Genomic DNA, 20874 nt, shown 5'->3' with positions numbered 1-20874 from the left:
CATGTAGAATTAAATCCAAGTCTCTTTTCATGACACACAGGGCCCCAGATAATCCGGCCTCCACATGGGTCTCCAGTGTCATTTCTTACCATCCTGACACCTCACTCACTCCAGTCACACTGACCCTCTATCAGTTCCTCCAGTCCCTAAACTCATTCCTGCCTTAGGAGATGTGAACTTGGTTGTGTCTGTTGCTGGAATGCAGTTTGCAAGGCTGCATGAGAGCAACTTCTCCTTACTCAAATATCAGCCTGCGCATATGTGGAAATAACGAGATGAACATAAATAGTCCCTGTCCTCAATGAGCTTACAACCTAAAAGGGGGAAGAAGCATGGAAGTAAAGAATTGTATGTTAATTTAGCATGCAAATAAAGACTTGAATAAATTGCTACTGGCCTAAGGAAGACAGAGCAACTAACTGCACCTAGGAGGTTACAGTTACAGTTTCACAGAGGGCTCAAATGATGAATGAGGAGCTCCTCTTTAGAGAGAGGGTGAAAGGGATATGAGGGAGGGGCAGCTTCGGTAAAAGGCATAACTCAAAGGAAAGGAGTGATAGAAGAGCATTATGGTATGTTTGAGAAGATGTAAGTGGCTCACTTTGGCATGAGATGAGGCTGGAAAGGTACAGGGGGCACGATCATCGAGGATCCTGCAGGCTCTGTGAAAGAATCTAAACATTCTTCTACAGAGGAGACTGTGCTTGTGAATTCCACGGAGGAGTTTCAGGGGAAGGGGAAGGAGGCAGAGAACCCCTCTGTCCCACCTCAACCAGAAAGGCTCAACTTTTATCTGTTTTAATATTGGGATTTCAACTAAGAGTTCATGCTTGAAAAACTTTGAAACCTACATCTGAAGCTCAGGCCTGCTGCGGATGCTCCTGGGAAAAGGACCTGTGCTTCACCTAATCACACAGAGAATGCTCAGGAATGTGTTGGGATTGCTTGGTACCAAGTGAATAGGCAGGCACATGGCCAGAGCCTCCAGACAGACAGATGGGAGGGGCAGCCAAGAACAAGAGAAGGCATATGGAGGATTCAAATGTATTGATGCTGTGTTCATTCTTAAATTGAATGGGAATATATAAGTATTTGCTTTATCAGACTTAATGCACACATTATATATAGTGGTGTGTATGCAATTTTTCATAACTAAAAAGCACATACACAAGCAGGTATATGTCAATTTCTGTAGCAACAGACACATTTAACTGATTAAATTCCCCCTTAACTCAAAGGGCTTGGTAGTAATGGTCAAATAACATTCTCGGACATTACTGGTTTGAAAATCTGTTTCAAACTAATGAGAGCGAACTGTTCCTTTCTATAATTTCTTTTGAACTTGCAAAACCTGACTCCAAACTTGCCCATGACAAAGGTCCTCAAGGAAGCCCCACTAAGCACAAATTCACCCAGAGGCCTGGATAGTTTTCAGGGCAAGAGTTTCCAATGGTTTAACTTTAAAATGCCAGTTTAAATAAAGACATTTGTATATGCATAGAGTGTCTCTGGAAGGATAGAGGAAAGTATAGGAAAAGTGACTTTCTGGAAAGGAGAACTGGGGAATTCAGTCAGATGGAAAGGAGGGTCAGAGGTGGGTCACTTTTCACTGCAAACCTTTTTGCTTAAAATTCTCTTTGCTATGCTATTTTTTAAAAAATATTTGCTAAGAATGACTCCTGCTATTTTACTATGTTTATTATTTTTACTGCCAACATTATTTTTTAAAAATCATAACACTTTTTTTTTTAAAAATTAAAGATATTTGTTTAAATTGGTAAAATAAATGAATAACCATCAGAATAACAAAAGAAGTGTCTTGGGCTCTGCAAAACCTCATTCTAGGCCGGGTGGTATCATTCATGGATATATATCTCCTGGGAAAATTCCAGGGGACTCAGGAAGTAGTACCTCTAATTAGGAGCATGCCAGTGCTTTATATAACCATATCCCTAAGTTACCATATCTTTAGTTATAATGGAAGCTTGGCATCCTCTTCTTATCAACCATACCATCATCCCTCTGTGACAACCACACAGACTGATCTCCTAAGAATTGTCACCAACAACAGACTCTAAATTCCTAAAAGATGATTTGGCTGACACATTCCCTAACTTGGCATCTTCCATTAACCACATCACATCTCACTGTAGTGACCTCATTGCTTTCAGAGGGAGCCATTCAAACAGCCTAAGCACAAGAGTGAGAAGATCGTATTTGTGTGTTGAAATAATTTTATTAGCACTGTGGAAGATGAATGGAGTTGGGGTGAAGCTAAGAACAGAGGCTTGTTAGGAGTGTACACTGAAGTTGCAGGCCTGTGCTCTAACAGTTACACTGGAGATAAATCAGAGATGCATTTAGGAAATGGCACAGGCAGGATCTGATGATTTGACAAACCTGATGTGTAGACTGAAGGAACAGGAAGAGTCTGGAGTGACACAGAGGTTCCCAGCTCAGCAGCATGGGTAGATGGCACTGCTAACTGATTAAGACAGCAATGAAGAAAGAATATCAGAATTCAAAGGGGCTTTAAAGTAAACTATTTTAGAACATGTAATTAACTGATTCATTACTACAACAAATATGTGATGACACTATATCTGGGGCATCTTATTAGTTGCAAAGTTTAGTAAGATGAACAAGAAAGATGCAGTCTCTGTCCTCATGAAGCTTCAAGTCTACCGTGAAAATGAAGGGACCTCTGCTGCTTGGAGCATACTGGGTTAGATTCTCTGAGGAGTCTGGTTACTACAATATGACTAGATTCCGGATAAAACATGCTTCTCACATACTGCTGGGCTTGCAGGAAGAATAAGAAAATTCCAAAGTACCCTCTCCCCTAACCACCCCTTAGCTCTCCAAGAGTCACGAGATTAAAAAATGAGGTGAAGCCACGGTAGGGAGTAGGGAGCAATAAGCAAATCCAAATGGCAGAGTTGCCCTGAGAATAAATACTGATATCAGCTTAGGGACCTGGAGACTAAATCAAAGTTCAGTGACAAGATGAAGGAGTGAGCCTGAAACTCAAAATCCTCAGAATCATGTAAGAAGACTTACAAGTTCCAGGTCAGCACTATTCCCTGCAAAAGAAAATACATATCCCCAAAAGAAAATATCCCTAGTATAGCACCCAGAATCTGAGCTCAATTAAATATGAGTTCATAAATAAAGATCGCTGAACTTACAAGGAACCAATCTACCTTAAGAGTAATCAAAAACAACTAACTCAGCAGCTTTAGAACATTAGATACTAGAATTACTATATTTCACTAATTGGAAATTTTTTTTTTTTTTTTCTGAACATGGGATACATCTTAACACTTAGCACTGTGTCATAATTTAACTGGTGATGTGTTTTGTTTCTTAGTGGAAATAAAAATAGTGGTCCACCTTATAATTAATGGCATATTAGATTCTAGATGCTAAAATATAGTTTTCTGATATGAAATTTAAAAAGCTATGTAAATCAATGAAGAAATAAAAAATACACACAAAATAAGATGATCAAAATGACCACAAAATCATTCTAACTTTTCTGAATGTTTGAGAATTTTCATCATAAAATGTAAAACCAATAAATTACCAAAAATATATGAAAAAGCCTTCTATAAAAGTAAACAACAAAAAACTCAATTACTGAACATGGCTGGATAGAAAATGAACTAAGAGCTAAATTAGAAAAACAATCACACAGAATGCAGTAAAGGAACAAAGATAATAGAAAAAAGAAAACAGAAGTTAAGAGATATGGAAAAAAATGAGAGTTTAAAGCACATTTAATTGGAAAATCTGAAAAAGAGAATAGAAAGAAGAGAGGATAGGCAACATTTGAAGAGATAATAGCTGAGAATTTTTCTGAATTGATTAAAGACATTAATCCAGGGATAACAGGAACACGCACATACCAAGCAAAATAAATAAAAGAAATTCACACCAAGGCATATCATAAAGAAAACTGCAGAATAACAAAGTCAAGAGAAGATCTTAAAAGCACCTAGAGAGATAAGACAGAACATCTATGAAGGAATTACAATGGTTCTGTGCCATTCAAGGTACGGTACACATCATTCATCTAATCCCATAACAATCCTATAAGGTACATGGCATGAACCCCATTTTTATAGACAGGGAACCTGAGGCAGAAGGAGGTGAAATATTTGCCTAAAGTAAAAAAACAAAAACAAATAAACTAGTAAATGGTGAGAGATAATAAATATCAATCTAGAAATGTACATCTAACAAAACTCTCACCTAAACTAAGGCCTAAACTTAAGAGCTAACACTATAAAACTTTTAGAAGAAAACATTTGGGAAATCTTCCTGACACTGAATTTGTCTATAATTTCATGAATATGACACCAAAAGCACTGGAAACAAGAGAAAATAACAGACAAATAGGACTATTTCAAAATTAAGAACTGTTGTGCATCAAAGGACACCGTCAAGAAAGTGAAAAAGCAACCTACAGAATAGGAGAAAATAATTGCAAACTACTTCTGGAGCTTTTTAGATACTTGCTAACCAAAGATTTGGGGATGCTTGCTAGCCATTTGAAAGATACACACACTCTTGAAATAAAATGTCATTTATCAGCTAAGACTTAAAATGAGATTAGCGATATCCTCACTAACCTACCTCTACCATGTCACCAAAACAATCAGGGAATTGATTGTTTCCTTGATTATTGTTTCTCTCCCTCCCACTGAGACTACAAGGAGTAAGAGAAAAGAGGCTTTTGTCTGTCTCACTTCCTCTAATATAACTAGTACTTAGGAGTATGCCTAGAACATAATAGGTGTTTAGTAAATATTTGTTAACTGAATAAATGATATTACTTAAAGTCATACTTCACTTTGTATATTATACAGAATGAGGGTAAACATCCCAACAAAAGATATAGGTCATGTACTATTAACATTTAAAGAATCAGACCGGGCGTGGTGGCTCACACCTATAATCCCAGCACTTTGGGAGGCTGAGGCAGGTGGATCACCTGAGGTCAGGAGTTCAAGATCAGCCTGACCAACATGGAGAAACCCCATCTCTACTAAAAATACAAAATTAGCCGGGCATGGTGGCACATGCCTGTAATCCCAGCTACTCAGGAGGCTGAGGCAGGAGAATCGCTTGAACCCAGGAGGCGGAGGTTGCAGTGAGCCAAGATTGCACCATTGCCCTCTAGCCTGGGCAACAAGAGCGAAACTCCGTCTCAAAAAAAAAAAAAAAAGAAAGAAAGAAAAGAAAAAATTAATGTTTTTACAGTTAAAGGAATTACAAGAGATAATAAGTCAGGCATGAAATGTTTGCCTTCAAACATGCAAACTATATTTCATTCAGATGTTTCTTCCTCTTATGTGAAACGAAAACCAAATTAACCTTCATTAAAGAAAGATTTTTGACATAAAATAATTAAATCACCTGTCCTGCCAATTCCAGTCGCTTGTTCCCATAATAATCTCTGTCATCAACTTTATTATCTCCTTGGGCCAGAATTACTCTTCGCACCATCACTGCAGTATAGATACATTTGGCTCGGAAATTGAATTCCTTAACCTGTAAGTCAGAAATTGGAGAAAAAATTTGAGAAAATGGACACTAAAATTTAATGTACCTCATGAAAAGTATCAATATAACAACATTTAAGAAAATACTGAATTGTTATGATTCTCTTCATTCAAATAAATTCAAGTAGTCTGGAAACTTCCTGAGTTGAGATGACTTTTCATCGTTGTCCTCAGTACCTGTGAGTACCTTTGTGTCAAAGATGACTACTATCAACTCCTTCCCTTCCTATAAACTTTATGCCATTTCTTCATTAAAAGTGGAATCTGTCACCCCCTTGGGATTGGCCTATAATTAGTTTAACGAAGATAATACAGCAGAAATGATACCAGGCCAATTCCAGAATTAACCTTTCAGTCAACTGGCAGTTTCCTTTTCCTTTCTCTTAAGAGTCCTGAGACACTACGTGAGACGTCCAAAACACTCTGTTGTGCAGAGACAGAGGCTACATTTCATTTAGTAAAATCCCAGTGAAATGGAAAATCAAGAAGGGGTCAGAGATATGAGTGAAGATGCCATCTGGAATGTCCAGCCCAGGTGACCTTCCAGATGACTCTAACCTCAGCTGCTATCTGTCTGCAACTTCGTAAGAGACCTGAAATGAGAACTCCCTCCTCCACCTTAAGTTAAGCCCAGTCAAACCACAGAATCATGAGATATACAATAAACAGTTACATTAAGCCATTACGTTTTAGAATTGTTTATTATGCAGTGATAAGAACCGTACTACAATGTTGTCTGGCATGCAACAAATACCTGCTGAATGAATGAACAGAGGAATGAATTTGTAGCAAATGTTCTAGTCAATCTTCTCTAGCAGAAACACTGAAACCCATATGAATGAATGGCTCAATCAGTAAGTTGACTCAGAACTGATAAAATAATTGCACTGGTTTGTTTGGAGAGGCAAAAAAACTGAAGTAGATCCTTTCACTACATCTAAAAAGGCAAATTTTGAGAATGTAGCCCGAGCTTCTGCCAATTCCAAGGAGTATTTATAGGCATTTCCACAGATGATACATATTATTATAAAATTTCCTTTTTACTTACCTTAATCATTTAGTAAAATCGCAATGAAATCTCTTTTATTAAGTTTATCACTATGACAATAAATCAATAGATTGCATTAAAAAAAAAAACAAGTGGCCGGGCGCGGTGGCTCAAGCCTGTAATCCCAGCACTTTGGGAGGCCGAGACGGGCGGATCACGAGGTCAGGAGATCGAGACCATCCTGGCTAACACAATGAAACCCCGTCTCTACTAAAAAATACAAAAAAAATAGCCGGGCGAGGTGGCGGGCGCCTGTAGTCCCAGCTACTCAGGAGGCTGAGGCAGGAGAATGGCGAAAACCCGGGAGGCGGAGCTTGCAGTGAGCTGAGATCCGGCCACTGCACTCCAGCCTGGGCGACAGAGCGAGACTCTGTCTCAAAAAAAAAAACAAAACAAAACAAGCAAGTATTCTCCTTCATACATTTTGTTGTTGCTGCTAAGTAATTCCACTAAATAATGTAGGATGTTAGAATTCTGTATGTGTTTCAAAAACTCCATTTTCCTTCAAAGGAAGTTTTATTTCTTCTCTAGGTCAATTTACTCTCTATTACTGAGAACTTTGGAATATGTTAAAAGAAATGTGTTTGAATGTGGTAAAAGAAAAAGTAGCCCTAAAAGCTACTTTGTTATCTTGTACCCACAAAACAATTACATCAATAAGAAGGTATTTAAAAAGAAAAGTCTCTTGTCCATCAATAAGAAGGTATTTAAAAAGAAAAGTCTCTTGTACATCCTCAAAAAAAGAAACCTCTACAATCATAACACCAGTTACCACAATACCAAGCAGAAAAACTCAGTGTCTGGGCAGCTATAAGTAATTTACATTTTCAATTGCTATTTCGAAAGCTGTGTGGTCCTCCATTTAAGCACATCTAATTTACATTTTATTGTTCTAATCTTAACGTGGTAAGTTACATGGAACATCTAACTCTTCTAGTTGTACTTCTCTTGTTAATGAGAAAAATAAAGCAAACTTTCATTAACAAAATTTTCAATTTTCAACAAAACCCATTTCACATTTTCCTTCTGCATAAACACTGGCAGATTCTCCCAAGACATTTATAAGTAGAAATAAATATGGATATTTGTGGAAAATGCCCCTACTGAACTATATAATGCCACTTCTTGATTAGAGGTACAGTCCATCACCCCCTTGGGACTGAACCCTAACTCACTTCACTCCCCTTTTTAATGACTATATGCTAGAAAGCAAAACTCTAGGTCTAAATTGAAATGGGTTAATACTTAGCACTGTTCCCACAGTCATATGGTGAGTGGGGATCCTCTCAATTCAGCAGCTGGTAACACTTTCTGGGAGAATGCTAAGAGTAGTTCAGATACTCCTTTGTGGGACACTAACCTGCGGATTATCTGCAAGAGGGGGAGAAAAGAGGACTAACAAATGAACTCGGAATGATGAAACAGAATTGTTGCCTGTTTCAGAACTCTGGAGACCTTTTAATACTACATTAGAGGAAAGAGTGATCTGGAACTCAGGCATCTTGGAGACTAATCACCCTTAGAGCAGTGGTTTCTAAACTTTAGCATGCATAATCATCTGGAGGGCTTGTTAAGACACAGATTACTGGGACCCACTCCTAGGGTTTCTGATTCAGCAGGTCTAGGGTAGAGTTTAAGTATTTCTCACAAGTCCCCTGTGATGCTGATGCTACTAGTCCATGGAATGCTCTTTGGGAACCACAGACCCCAAGGAACTGAAAGGCCAGGATACCAAAACAAAGGCCTCTAGAGGCCCGCCCCCAAGGATAAGCCCTGAGAACTACTGAGTTCTTTTCCCTCTACACAGACACACCTAAACAATACTTTCCAAATGCTAGTCATTCAAGTTCCACCATCACAAATATCTCTGTTATACATATTTATGTAACATGTTTAATCATCTTTAAACAACCAATTTTAAGCTAAGCTTCATCCTATGCAATAATACCATAACATCACATATACCACACCAATGAATTTGATGCTAGTTGTATTCTTTCTAGTAAGTACATAATTACTTACATAAAAAAATGACCCTGTATCACGAAAATCATCCTTTATATCACACTTAGGTAAATGCTGTCCAAAACAATTCTGGAAAATGAAGATCTTTTCTCTGATCCATCTATTCTGACTTTATTCCTCCCTGCATTATGTATAACCAAGGTTTTAAAATGGTAATTTAGGTTCCATGCAACCACAGAAAAGTATAAATTTTGTTGTTTTGTTTTTTTTTTAAGTTGGAGTTTCACTCTTGTTGCCCAGGCTGGAGTGCAATGGCATGATCTTGGCTCATCGCAACCTACGCCTCCCAGGTTCAAGTGATTCTCCTGCCTCAGTCTCCAGAGTAGCTGGGATTACAGGCATGCACCACCATGCCTGACTAATTTTGTGTTTTCAGTAGAGATGGGGTTTCTCAATATTGGTCAGGCTGGTCTTGAACTCCTGACCTCAGGTGATCAGCCTGCCTCGGCCTCCCAAAGTGCTGGGATTACAGGTGTGAGCCACTGCACCCGGCGTGTCTTTATCAGTCTAAATAAACAAGCATTACTATCGGCAGGACTCTATCAACTAAAGCTCTTTAACCCAACATTCTTCTCAGTTATAGTATGAAGGTAAGCGTAGCTCCTAATAGCTACCTGGGGAGCTGTGGAAAATACAGAGCTTTACGTATATTATATCTCTGAATCATCATAAGAACCCTGTGAGAAAGTGGGAATTACTTTTATTATACAGATGAGAAAACTGAAGCTTAGAAAAGTTCAGATTTGTCCAAAGTTCATCAGTTAGGATGTAAGAAACCAGGATTTGAACAATTACGTCTCAGACTCCAAAAGCCCTTGTTGTTTCTACTATTCACTTTCGCTATTTTAAGTTTCAGACTCTTTCCAATCATCCAAAAGAGCTTAAAATTCAGTTCAGACCTAGCTTTAACATTCAAAATTTTCTAATTCTTTAGATTAAATCAACAACATGCACAAATGGTAGCCAAGGGGCAGAATGAGAGACCTGTATTATTTGGATTGAAGGGTGTTTTAATACAGGAAATTCGGATCTGGATGCATTCAGGTGGTTACTCCCGACTTCCACAGATCCCTTGACCTTCCATTATTTTACAGTCAGTCCCTGAAGGTCGTGTTTGCAACCCTTGAATAAGATTATTCATGGATGGAACACATGGTAACTCATTACAAACCGGACTATTTAGTTAACAAGATAGTCTAACAAATAATAATTCTATAGCTTAGAAAAACATATACATTAAATGGGAAGAAAATTGAGGGCTACCTCTTGCCAACACCCCACATGCCGATATGGTTGATCTCTGTTTAATAAGTTAATAAAAAGTAAATACTACATACTAGTTCAAGGTCAGAAGATAGGTTCTAGCCCTTACTCTTACCACTAACCAGCTGGGTGACAACGCAAATCATCTAGCACGTTTGGATCAAAGAATCTTCACAGTAAGTGAAGGAGGCTGGATGATGTGAACTTTAAAATTCAAGGTCTAGAAGATGAACTCATTCAGTAAGCATTTTTAAACCTATCTGCTGTGGTGATGGTTGTACAATAGTGTGAATGTACTTAACTCCAGAAAATCGTACATGTAAAAAGGTAAACTTTATGTTATGCGTATTTTACCATGAAGCATATTTTACTATACAATAAGCATAAGCATATTTTACATAAGCAATTTTACCATACAATAAAAAATAGGTATGGACAAGGCACTGTAAGCTTATTTTAATTTATTTATAAAACATGTAAGACATCATCTCTGTCCTTCAAAACCATGAAATCTAGTAGCAGTAAAAATCTAGTACTAATATATGTATGAACATAAAATAACAATATTTTAAGACTGAAAGAATAACCACAAGAGAATAAACATGATGATGGCGATACAGCTAACATTCTCCGAGTATAAACAAACTGCTGATAATGGAAGGTTATTTCTGGTGGAGCAGTACAGTCCTCTTTAGAATTTTCTCTTGAGGAATTAGACTTTAAATGAGGTAAACTCTTATCACAGTTCTTTAACAGGAATTCACAGATCTCACAGTCCTTATTCACAGTAACAGTGTTACTCACTGGGACATGGGTCAGAATGGTGGAAGCCAGGAGCTCTCTTGCTTCTTCTATTTTGGTTTTCTTTGGTCCACCTCCCCACATCCTTTGCCTTCTTACTTTGTTCCCTATATATTTTAATGCCTATAAAAAACAGATTATAATAACGTTTGAATAACATCACTGGAGGTAGTTTAGTAAGCACCTAACCACACGTACACTATGAGCAAAAGAGATAAAGACCCTGGTTATAGAGAAAGCTATACTGGGTCTAGTCCAAAATCTACATTTATTATAAATCAATGACAAAAAGCATAGCCCACTGCCTAATACACTGGTTCCCTTTTTATTTTTTGTTTTCTTACTAAAAAAATTGATACATTGTCATTGTAGGAAATTTAGAAAATACAGACACAAGTAAAATGTGTGTGTGTGTGTGTATAGACATACAGCAGTCATCAGTCCCTTACCCAGAGAAAACCACAGGTAAATTTTATAGTAGTACTTTTTTCCTCTCAAAAATGAATCATACCATGTAAGACCTCTACACTGAAAGCTACAAAACAGTGCTGAGAGAAAACAAAACCTAAATAAATTAAGGGTCATGACACGTTCGTAGATTGGATAATTCAATGGTATTAAAAGTGGCTTAGTGTTAAAATTCTCTCCAAACTGACCAATACATTCGTAATTGTTAATTATATCCTTAGCAGGCTTAAAAAGCAAAAACTGACTAATTCTAAAATTCTAGATTCTACAATTTACATGGAAATGCAAAGGACCTGGAGTAGCTAAAACAATATTATATTACCTGATTTTAACTATAAAGCTAAGTAATCAAAATAGTGTGATACTGGCACAAGGATAGACAAATCAATGAAAGAGAATAAAAAGTCCAGAAATAAACACATACTAAAAGATCATTTGACTTTTGACGAAAGTACCACAGCAATTCAATGGGGAAGGAAAAGTCTTCTCAATAAATATTGTTGAAACAACTATCCATAAAGTGAAAAATTAATCTTGACCCCTACCTCACAACAAACACAAAAATTAGTTTAAGATGGATTTTAGATCTAACCATAAAAACTCTTAATAAAACTATAAAGCTTCAAGGAGAAAACATCAAAGAATATATTCCTAACCTTGGTGTAGGCAAGATTTCTTTAAACAGAACACAGAGAGCAATAAATATAAAAGTGAAACAAATAAAAAAAACCCTAAGTTTTTTTCAAAATTAAAAAATAGAATTAGGCAAACAAATAGGGAGGGAATAGACTGGGAGAAAATACATAATACTGACAAGGAAGTTAGTTACATCCAGGATTTGTTTTTAAAAGGACTCTTAAACTCAACAACAACAAGAAAACTCACTAAGGAAAATGAACATTTGGCTTACACTTCACAGAGAAGAAAATACAAATAGCCAATAAACACATAAAGGTTCAACATCATTTGTTATCATAAAAATAAAAACTAAAACCACAATGAGATACCACTATACACCCATTAGAGCGGCTAAAATTAAAAAGACTGACAACACCAGATATTATGAGGACATGAAGCAATCAGAACTTTCTATCAGGCTGGGTGTGGTGGCTCATGCCTGTAATCAGGCAGGCAGATCACCTGAAGTAAGGAGTTCAAGACTAGCCTGGCCAACATGGTGAAACTCCATCTCTACTAAAAATACAAAAAGATTAGCTGGGCATGGTGGCGCACAACTGTGGTCCCAGCTACTTGGGAGGCTGAGGCAGGAGAATCGCTTGAACCCAGGAAGTGGAGATTGCAGTGAGTGGAGATCATGCCACTATACTCCAGCCTGGGTGACACAGTGAGGCTCTGTCTCAAAAAAAAAAAAGAAAAAAAAGAAAGAAAGAACTCTCATACACTGCTGGTGCAAATGCAAAATGGTACAATCATTTTGGAACAAGGTATATATAAAAGTTATATACATATCTGCTCTCTGATTCAACAGTTCTATTCTTTGGTACTCATTCATGAGAAATGAAACATGTCCACACATCCACATAAAGATTTGTTTATACAGTCTTATTCATAATTGCTAAAGACTGAAAAACACGCCAAAGTGTCTATCAACAGGAAAACAGATAAACTGTGGTATATTCATAGAATGAAATACTACGTTGAAATAAAAAGAAATGAACTACATGGATAACTGAGATAAAAAGGAACAAAAAGAAACAACTTGGATGAATCTCAGACAATAAGCTCAGCAAAAGAAGCTAGACATGAAAGAGTATATACGGCCTAATTCCATATATATAGCTCTAAAATAGGTAAAACTAACTTATGGTGCAAAAATCACTAATTTATGATGCCTAATTCCATATATAAAGTTCTGTAATTGGCAAAACTAATCTACAGTGCAAAAATCAGAATAGTGGGGAAAAAATCAGAGAGTAGAGGTGAAGATTGACTAGAAAGGGGCATGAGGGAACTTTGTGTGATAAGGGAATACTCTGTATCTTATAAAGTCATACAATTAAGATTTGTATATTTTAGTGTACATAAATTTACTTAAAATAACCAAGTAAGGGTGTTGACAACTTCTGAACGTAGGCCTTGGATACATGAGCATTTATAACACTATTATTTGCACTTTATATATGTTGAAATTTTTCCTAATCAACAGTGTTTAAAGAAGAGGAGTATGTGGTTCTTATTAATTTGGAACAACGATGTACCTTTTTTTTTTTTTGAGACAGGGTCTCACTCTGTTGCCCAGGCTGGAGTGCAGTGGTGTGATGTCAGCTCACTGCAGCCTCAATCTCCTGGGCTCAGGCAATCCTCCCACCTCACTCAGCCTCCAAAGTAGCAGAACTACAGGCACATGCCACCATGCCCAGCTAACTAAAACAACAACAATAATAACAACAACAACAATAACAACAAAAAACCTTTGGTAGAGACTGGGTCTCATTATGTTGCCTAGGCTGGTCTCAAACTCCCAGCCTCAAGTGATCATCCTGCCTCGGCCTCCCAAAGTGGCAGTATAATAGGTGTGACCCACTGTGCCTGGCCAAGAATGAACTTAAAAAATAAATAAATAAATAAAAAAGACTTTCAGTTTAACAGAAGAAAAGGCTGGGATCTTTGATTCTTTATCTTGGAATTCCTGCCCAATTACCTGCTTGGTGAATTCCTTTCTCATGCTTCAAAACCTAGATCAGGTATCACTTCCTCTCCAAAGGCTTTCCTAACCCCACTCCTCTTTCTCTGCAGTTTTAATTCCTTATGCATTCAGGATTGCATATTTTAATTCATGTTCATATCACATTATGTTTTAATGATCTATTTACATGTATGTTTTTCCTACTAGACTTGGTGGGTGGGAATTCCGTCATCTTTTTCTTTGACTCCCAGTGATTAGTACAGTGTTTGGAATTGAATGAAACTCCATCCCATGATAAGATTTAGACTTCAAATCTAAATCTTTCCCATTAAAAGGCCATTAGAGTATAAGATAAATTAAAACCCTGAAAACGCTTGCTGCAGTGACCTAGTAGTAAGCAGTAACTAAGTAAATGAAGAAAGCAGGTCAGTTGGCAGGAACCGTGAGTAGACAGGCAGTTCAGTTTTCCCCAAACTAAGCTGTCTTCAATAAATATTGACCTTCTAGTTTCCTTGTGAAAAAGGCTACAATTTTTCACTTGTTTGAGGGGGAAATAGAGGAACACAGGTGAGGAGGGTATCCCTTGTGATGCATAGGCCAAGATGACACGCCTAGTGCCTCTTATCCCCCACTACAGCTAATACTTTCTTCTCTATATATTAGAGCCCAAGACAACGATGGTGTAAAACATACATGACCAACACAGAAAGAAGGCTTCAGGAACAGAAGAAATGTGAGAGAGACTACAAAGGGAGGCATAAAAAATGGAGTCTCCCTCTGTCACCCAGGCTGGAATGCAGTGGCACAATCTTGGCTCACTGCAACCTCTGCCTCCTGGGTTCAAGCAATACTCCTGACTCAGCCTCCTGAGTAGCTGGGATTACAGGCACCCACCACCATGCCCAGCTAATTTTTGTATTTTTAGTAGACGCGGGTTTTCACTATATTGGCCAGGCTGGGTCTTGAACTCCTGACCTCAAATGATCCACCCACCTCGGCCTCCCAAAGTGCTGGGATTACAGGCATAAGCCACTGTGCCCGGCCAAAAACACAAAACCCCACAGGTTTTAAGCAATCCATTAAAGTGCCACATCTTCCAAAGTTCTATTATACAAAACAAAGTGTGATATGGTTTGGATCTGTGTCCCCACCAAATCTCATGTCAAATTTTAGTGCCCAACGTTGGAGGTGGGGCCTGGTGGGTGGTGGCTGGATCATGGGGATGGATTTCTCATGACTGGTTTAACACCATCCCCTTGGCGCTGTCCTCCTGATAGTGAGTTTTCCCAATCTGGTTGTTTAAAAGTGTGTGGCACCCCCTCCTCTCTCAAGCTCTCTTGCTCTCATTCCCACCATATGAGACGCCTTGCCCCTTCCTTTGCCTTCTGCCATGACTGGAAGCTTCTTGAGGCCTCCCCAGAAGCAGAGGCCACTATGGTTCCTGTACAGGCTGCAAAGCCATGAGCCAATTAAACCTCTTTTCTTTATAAATTACCCCGTCTCAGGTATTTCTTTTTTTGAGGTAATGTCTCACTCTGTCGCAGAGGCTGGGGTGGCACAATCATGGCTCACTGCCGCCTTGACCTCTCAGGCTCAAGTGATCCTCCTGCCTCAGTCTCCCAAGTAGCTGGGACCACCGGTGCATGCCACCACGCCTGCCTAATTTATTTTTATTGTTTGTAGAGATGGGGTCTTACCATGCTGTCCAGGCTGATCAGGTGTTTCTTTATAGCAATGTGAGAACAGACTAATACAAAGTGTACTTACTACATTTTCATTTAGAATAGCATAGAATATTCATGTTTTCGTAACTGGTAATATATGTTCTACATACCAACTATTTTGGATTACTTGCATCTCTATATCCTTTTATCAGTTTCAATAGCTAATATGTGCCTTAATCCAGCATACAGAGTACAAGCACTTTCAAAGTTATACTTCCCTTTCGAGGAAAAGGAACCTTTGTCTTTTTATGTTAACTTCCCTCCATCTTTTCCTGCCATCTTTTCACTAATCTGATCTGATTTAGTTAGCTGAAATTTTCTGTCAGAACCTATTCAACAGAGATAAATGAATGATTTTCCAACCTACTATTTGGGCTCTGCTCAGCTTTACAATGCTAGGGTTATTTGACCCCAATGATGATGTTTGAAATAAAATGCATAAGGGATTTCATTGAAGCCACTGGGAAACCATTAAGGTAAACTGCTCTTGTAGGGCATTACACAGCATTAAAAAATAGGGTATCTCCCAAAATGGAACCAAATATTCCTGTTCGCAGGGTAGATTCTACATTTTCTGCCTCCTGGATATTTCTTAATGTTTTCTCTTCATGTTCTTGGAACCCTTGGACAATATAACTTCAGTGTATAAGAAAGATTCATGCCTACCAAATATTTCATTTTTGATAAAGGCCGAAAATAGAATCTCCTAAATCCAAACCACCCTTCCTGGTGCTGCCTGCCCTGTAACTGCAGTCAACTATTAATTAACTGTAGAAAAAGAGGAAGGCAGTGACGAGAGTAATCCCTACTGATTTGTGCTTTGGAATTATATATATACTGACCTATTTCAATCTTTCTAAATATCTAGTGTAGTCTACAAAAATATCAATACTGATTTGATTTCAGAATACATACTAACAGATACAAGCGGGAAATGCTTTCTCTACAAACATCCTGGGTGAAGAGAAAAAAAGCAGGCTGGAGTTTACATATGTCATATGTAACCCACAGAACAGACAATGTACATGTGGATAAGTAAGAACTGTTTATTGCGATTCTATAGTATGGAATTCCCACCTCCCAGGATGGCTATGAGGGATGTCACCTTTGATTTATACTTAGGAAAGCACTTGCAAATATGGGACTAAAATCCTAAGTATGGCTGCTGGGGCTCCCTCCATGTGGGAAGGGAAGTGCAGTTATTTTTACTATGGGGTGTGTGTATGTGTGCGTGTGTGCACGTGTATTTCTCAATCTTCATCTTTGAGTCTTGTCCTAAAATTCCCAGGGTCCAACCAGGAGTGCCTGAGCAGGTCAATGAAGGCTCTGCAGCAGTAAAAAGGACTGATCCCGGGTTTTCCTTGCTGTTCAAAGTAGCACCGGGAATTCAGGAAAAGAAACAGAAACCACACACAACTGAATGCCTAAAGCAACTGAAGTAGGGAATAAAAAAAGATATGAAAGAGAAATGCATGCACACACACACACCCTGTACACGAGAGTTGCCATAGTTTAAAAAAATATATTATCACTCAGGCAAATAAGGAAAAATAAAACAGTACTTGCTATTATATCAAAATAAACACCTCTTGGCCATATATCCCTATTCTAAGTTAGGCACCATAGGCTCCCAATTTGTCTGAGGAAACTCCTCCTCCAATCCTGACAAAAGTGAGTTAAAGAAACTTCACTCTTCCCATCTCCCCAATACCTTTCCCACATCCATGAGCCCAAAGCCATCACATCCGATGAGCTTTATCAATGAGCGGCATTAAGTCTCCAATTCCATTTCATGGCAAAGGACGACATGAAAAGACACACCTGCATCTGTGTGAAAATCTGAGCTTTCTGGCACTCTTCCAGACTGGGCCCAAATGCAGCCATCACGTGCTCCTCTGTTCCAATCATCTGCACAATTTCCTGGTCACTCTCAACACCCATGGCCTAGGAAGGAAAGAAAAGATAGAAAGAGTGTTGGCTTTGTGTTAACTCACTGACATTTGCTTATGCTAATTTGGCATTGTTTGTGGGTATTACTTCTAAGCAAAAGCTAGCTCTTCTCTCAGAAACGGTGCCATCTGGCATTGGCAGCCTTGCCCAAGCTGCAGAAAAACCTGAAACAGATATTTTGATTAGAAAGTGGAAAACAAACATTCGCAAACATTTCTTGCATGTGTACTATCTGCTAAAATTTTTAAATATTCTAAGAGTTTCGTCACAAAAAAAGGAGGCTGGGAGGTATGGTAAAGACAACTGGTCATAACTACAAATGCAAACTGTAAAGACAAACAGCCAAAAGGCAGTGAATCAGAAAAGATGCATTGCTGAAAATAAGCAGAACCCCAATCAGTCTTGTCACAAAATTAATTTTTCTGAGCACTGTCAAATCACTCATATTTAGGCTAAAAGAATTTTTCCTAAAACATGTTTTACCTCACTATCCTAGAGATATCGAACCAGACTTCACGCAGGTTTCAAAGGAGACTGTTAAAAAGTCGGAACACACAGGCCGGGCATGGTGGCTCATGCCTGTAATCCTAGCACTTTGGGAGGCCGAGGCAGGTGGATCACCTGAGGTCAGGAGTTCAAGACCAGCCTGGCCAATGTGGCAAAACCTCATCTCTACTAAAAACACAAAAATTAGCCAGACGTGTTGGCATGTGCCTGTAATCCCAGCTACTTGGGAGGCTGAGGCAGGAGAATCGCTTGAATCCGGGCGGTGGAGGTTGCAGTGAGCTGAAATTGCGCCACTGTACTCCAGCCTGGGCAACAAGAACAAAACTCTGTCTCGAAAAAAAAAAAGTAGGAACACACTTAAGAGGTTTCAGAAACCCACTTAAGTGTTTCAAGGTGGCAGCAGCAACGTAGGCCTTTGTAGATTCCATATGGTACTAGGGCTCACTCCTTCACACATTTGCCTGGAATTTTGCCATATCAAGGAACACAGCATAATCTCACTAAATCTCTCTTGGAAGAGTAACAGTCTGCTTCTTAGAAGTGAGGGGAAAAGTTATGTTTGCATTAAAATTCTTCCTTCAGCTGTAGAGAAGACAAAACCAGAGGATAATTGTCTGGTTAGTGTTGATGCCCTAGTTCTCAGTTCTCCACACAAAAGAGAAAGGAAGGGAAAATCAAATCCCAAGTTCCAGTGCAGAACATCCAGGACATGATCCTGAGGACAACACAGGCATTTATCTAAAAGTCCAGAGATCTGAGGTGTTCGTCCTAATATAATACCAACAACAGACACAGACATTACAACTACCACTGTCATGCAGCCTCTTCGCCTCAGTTTCCTCATTCGCATAAATGAAAAACCAGATCCCTTCCGGCTCAAAATTCTGCGATTCTACATTTGACCTTCAGTGGTCTGCATTCTATAAATCTGATTTGGATACTTTAGGATCCGATGTAAACTCATAGAAAGTTTTGAAGATTTGGGGGGAATCTGAATAGATCCCATGTCCCTTTTAGGCCAACTGCAGTGGTTTTAAAAACCTTCATAGATTCTTTGACACTCCCTTCAAAAGGTGGAGACTAATTCCCTACCCCAAGTGCAGGCTAAGCTCAATGCCTCACCTCTATATTAAAAATGTGAAGGTGGCACGTATGATGACTTTGAAGGACTGGTCACAAAAGGCACTACAGCTGCCTGCTTGCTCTGAGAGTGCTCTCTCTGGGGGAAGATTGCTACCATGTCACGGAAACACAAGCAGTCTGTGGCAAGGTCCAGTGATGAGGAACTATGTCCTCTTACCAACAGCCAATGAGGACCTGCAGTTTTCTGTCAACTGCCCTCGGGGTAAGTTATCCTGGAAGTAGATCCTCCAGCCCACTTCAGCTCGGCCTTCAGATAACTGCAGCCCTGGCTGATATCTTTTCTTTTTTCCTCTTTGGAGAAGGGGTCTTGCTTATGTTGCCCTGGCTGAAATAGGTAGGTATTCACAGGTGCAATCACAGTGCTCTACAGCCTCAGGCTCCTGGGCTTAAGTGAACCTCCCGCCTCAGCCTCCTGAGTAACTGGGACTACAGGCACATACCACTACACTTGGCTTGTGGCTGACATTCTGGCTCATGAAAGACCCTGAGCCAGAACCACCCAGCCAAGCAAGTCTTAAATTCCCAACTAACAGAAACTGTGCTATAATTTGTTATACAGTGCAGATAACTAATGGAATTAAATTCACTATCTGAATTTAAAACAATTCGTTTAAATGTACAACTTGTTTTGTTCCTTTTTTTTTTTTTTTTTTTTTTTTAGCAAACAAGTTCTCAGGATGCAAACCCTTCTCCTATAGTTTTTGCAGTCTTTTTTTTTTAACCTCCAATTTGATATGGAAACATTTATTCAAATGGATACTAGAAATAAGCTCCACTATTTAAAAATTATACAATTTCATTAAAACACTTAGCCTTCCATGGATTAAAAGATAGGCATCCTAAAAAAAAGTATCGGTTCTAATTTTTAAACAAACAAACAAAACTAGATTATTCTTAGCTCAAGCACAATGGCTTGCATTTACTTTGATGGTGATGGCATATATGTAAAACCATCTACACTTTCTCTTTGGTCTGCAAGTAGCCAGTCACAAATATTAGAACAGAATTCCTTTCTTTCGTGTTTAAATAACACAGGTTAAGTTTCCCTAATCTGAAAATCCAAAATGCTCCAAAATTTGAAACTTAAAAAAAAAAATTAGGGGGAGAGAGTTTTTTGGTTGTTTCTTTTTTGTTTGTTTGCTTTTTTGGAGACAGAGTCTTACTCTGTCGCCCACGCTAGAGTACAGCAGGGCAATCTCAACTCAGTGCAACCTCTGTCTCTTGGATTCAAGTGATTCTCTTGTCTCAGCCTCCCAAGTAGCTGGGACTACAGGCATCTGCCACCACACCCAGCTAATTTCTGTATTTTTTTAGTAAAGATGGGGTTTTGCCATGTTGGCCAGGCTAGTCTCAAATTCCTGGCTGCAAGTGATCCACCCGCCTCAGTCTCACAAAGTGCTGGGATTACAGGTATAAGCCACCACACCTGGCCAAAGCCACTGCACCCAGCCAACTTTTTTAAAAGACAGGGTCTCACTGTGTTGCCCAGGCTGTGGTACAGAGGCCACTCACAGTCGCAACTGCAGTGCACACTATCGCCTCAAACTTTTGGGCTCAAGCAATCTTCCTATCTTACCCTCTAAAGTAGCTGGTACTATAGGCACAGGCCACCATGATCAGCTTTCAAAATCTGAAACTTTCTGAGTACAGATATGACATTCAGAGGAAATACTCATTAGAGTATTTCAGATTTTGGATTTTTGGATTTAAGATGCTCACCCATAAGGATAA

At 38.8% G+C, this 20874-nt stretch overlaps 1 protein-coding gene across 3 annotated transcripts in view; it reads right to left on the bottom strand.

Annotated features, from left to right (window-relative positions):
- Positions 1–20874, bottom strand: part of POLR3B (RNA polymerase III subunit B) — a 137028-nt gene that overhangs the window by 85221 nt on the left and 30933 nt on the right. For all 3 annotated transcript variants that reach the window (XM_008004532.3, XM_037996588.2, XM_037996589.2), the window contains 3 exons: positions 17365–17487; positions 10708–10827; positions 5422–5556 (listed from right to left, as the gene is read on the bottom strand). In XM_008004532.3, the coding sequence (XP_008002723.2) occupies positions 5422–5556; positions 10708–10827; positions 17365–17487 (378 nt within the window). The remainder of the gene's footprint in view (positions 1–5421; positions 5557–10707; positions 10828–17364; positions 17488–20874) is intronic.

The sequence above is a fragment of the Chlorocebus sabaeus genome, chromosome 11, assembly GCF_047675955.1.
Source record: "Chlorocebus sabaeus isolate Y175 chromosome 11, mChlSab1.0.hap1, whole genome shotgun sequence".
NCBI classification, from domain to species: Eukaryota; Metazoa; Chordata; class Mammalia; order Primates; family Cercopithecidae; genus Chlorocebus; species Chlorocebus sabaeus.
Note: the sequence above shows the minus strand (reverse complement) of the source record. Positions and strands in the feature narration are given on the sequence as shown.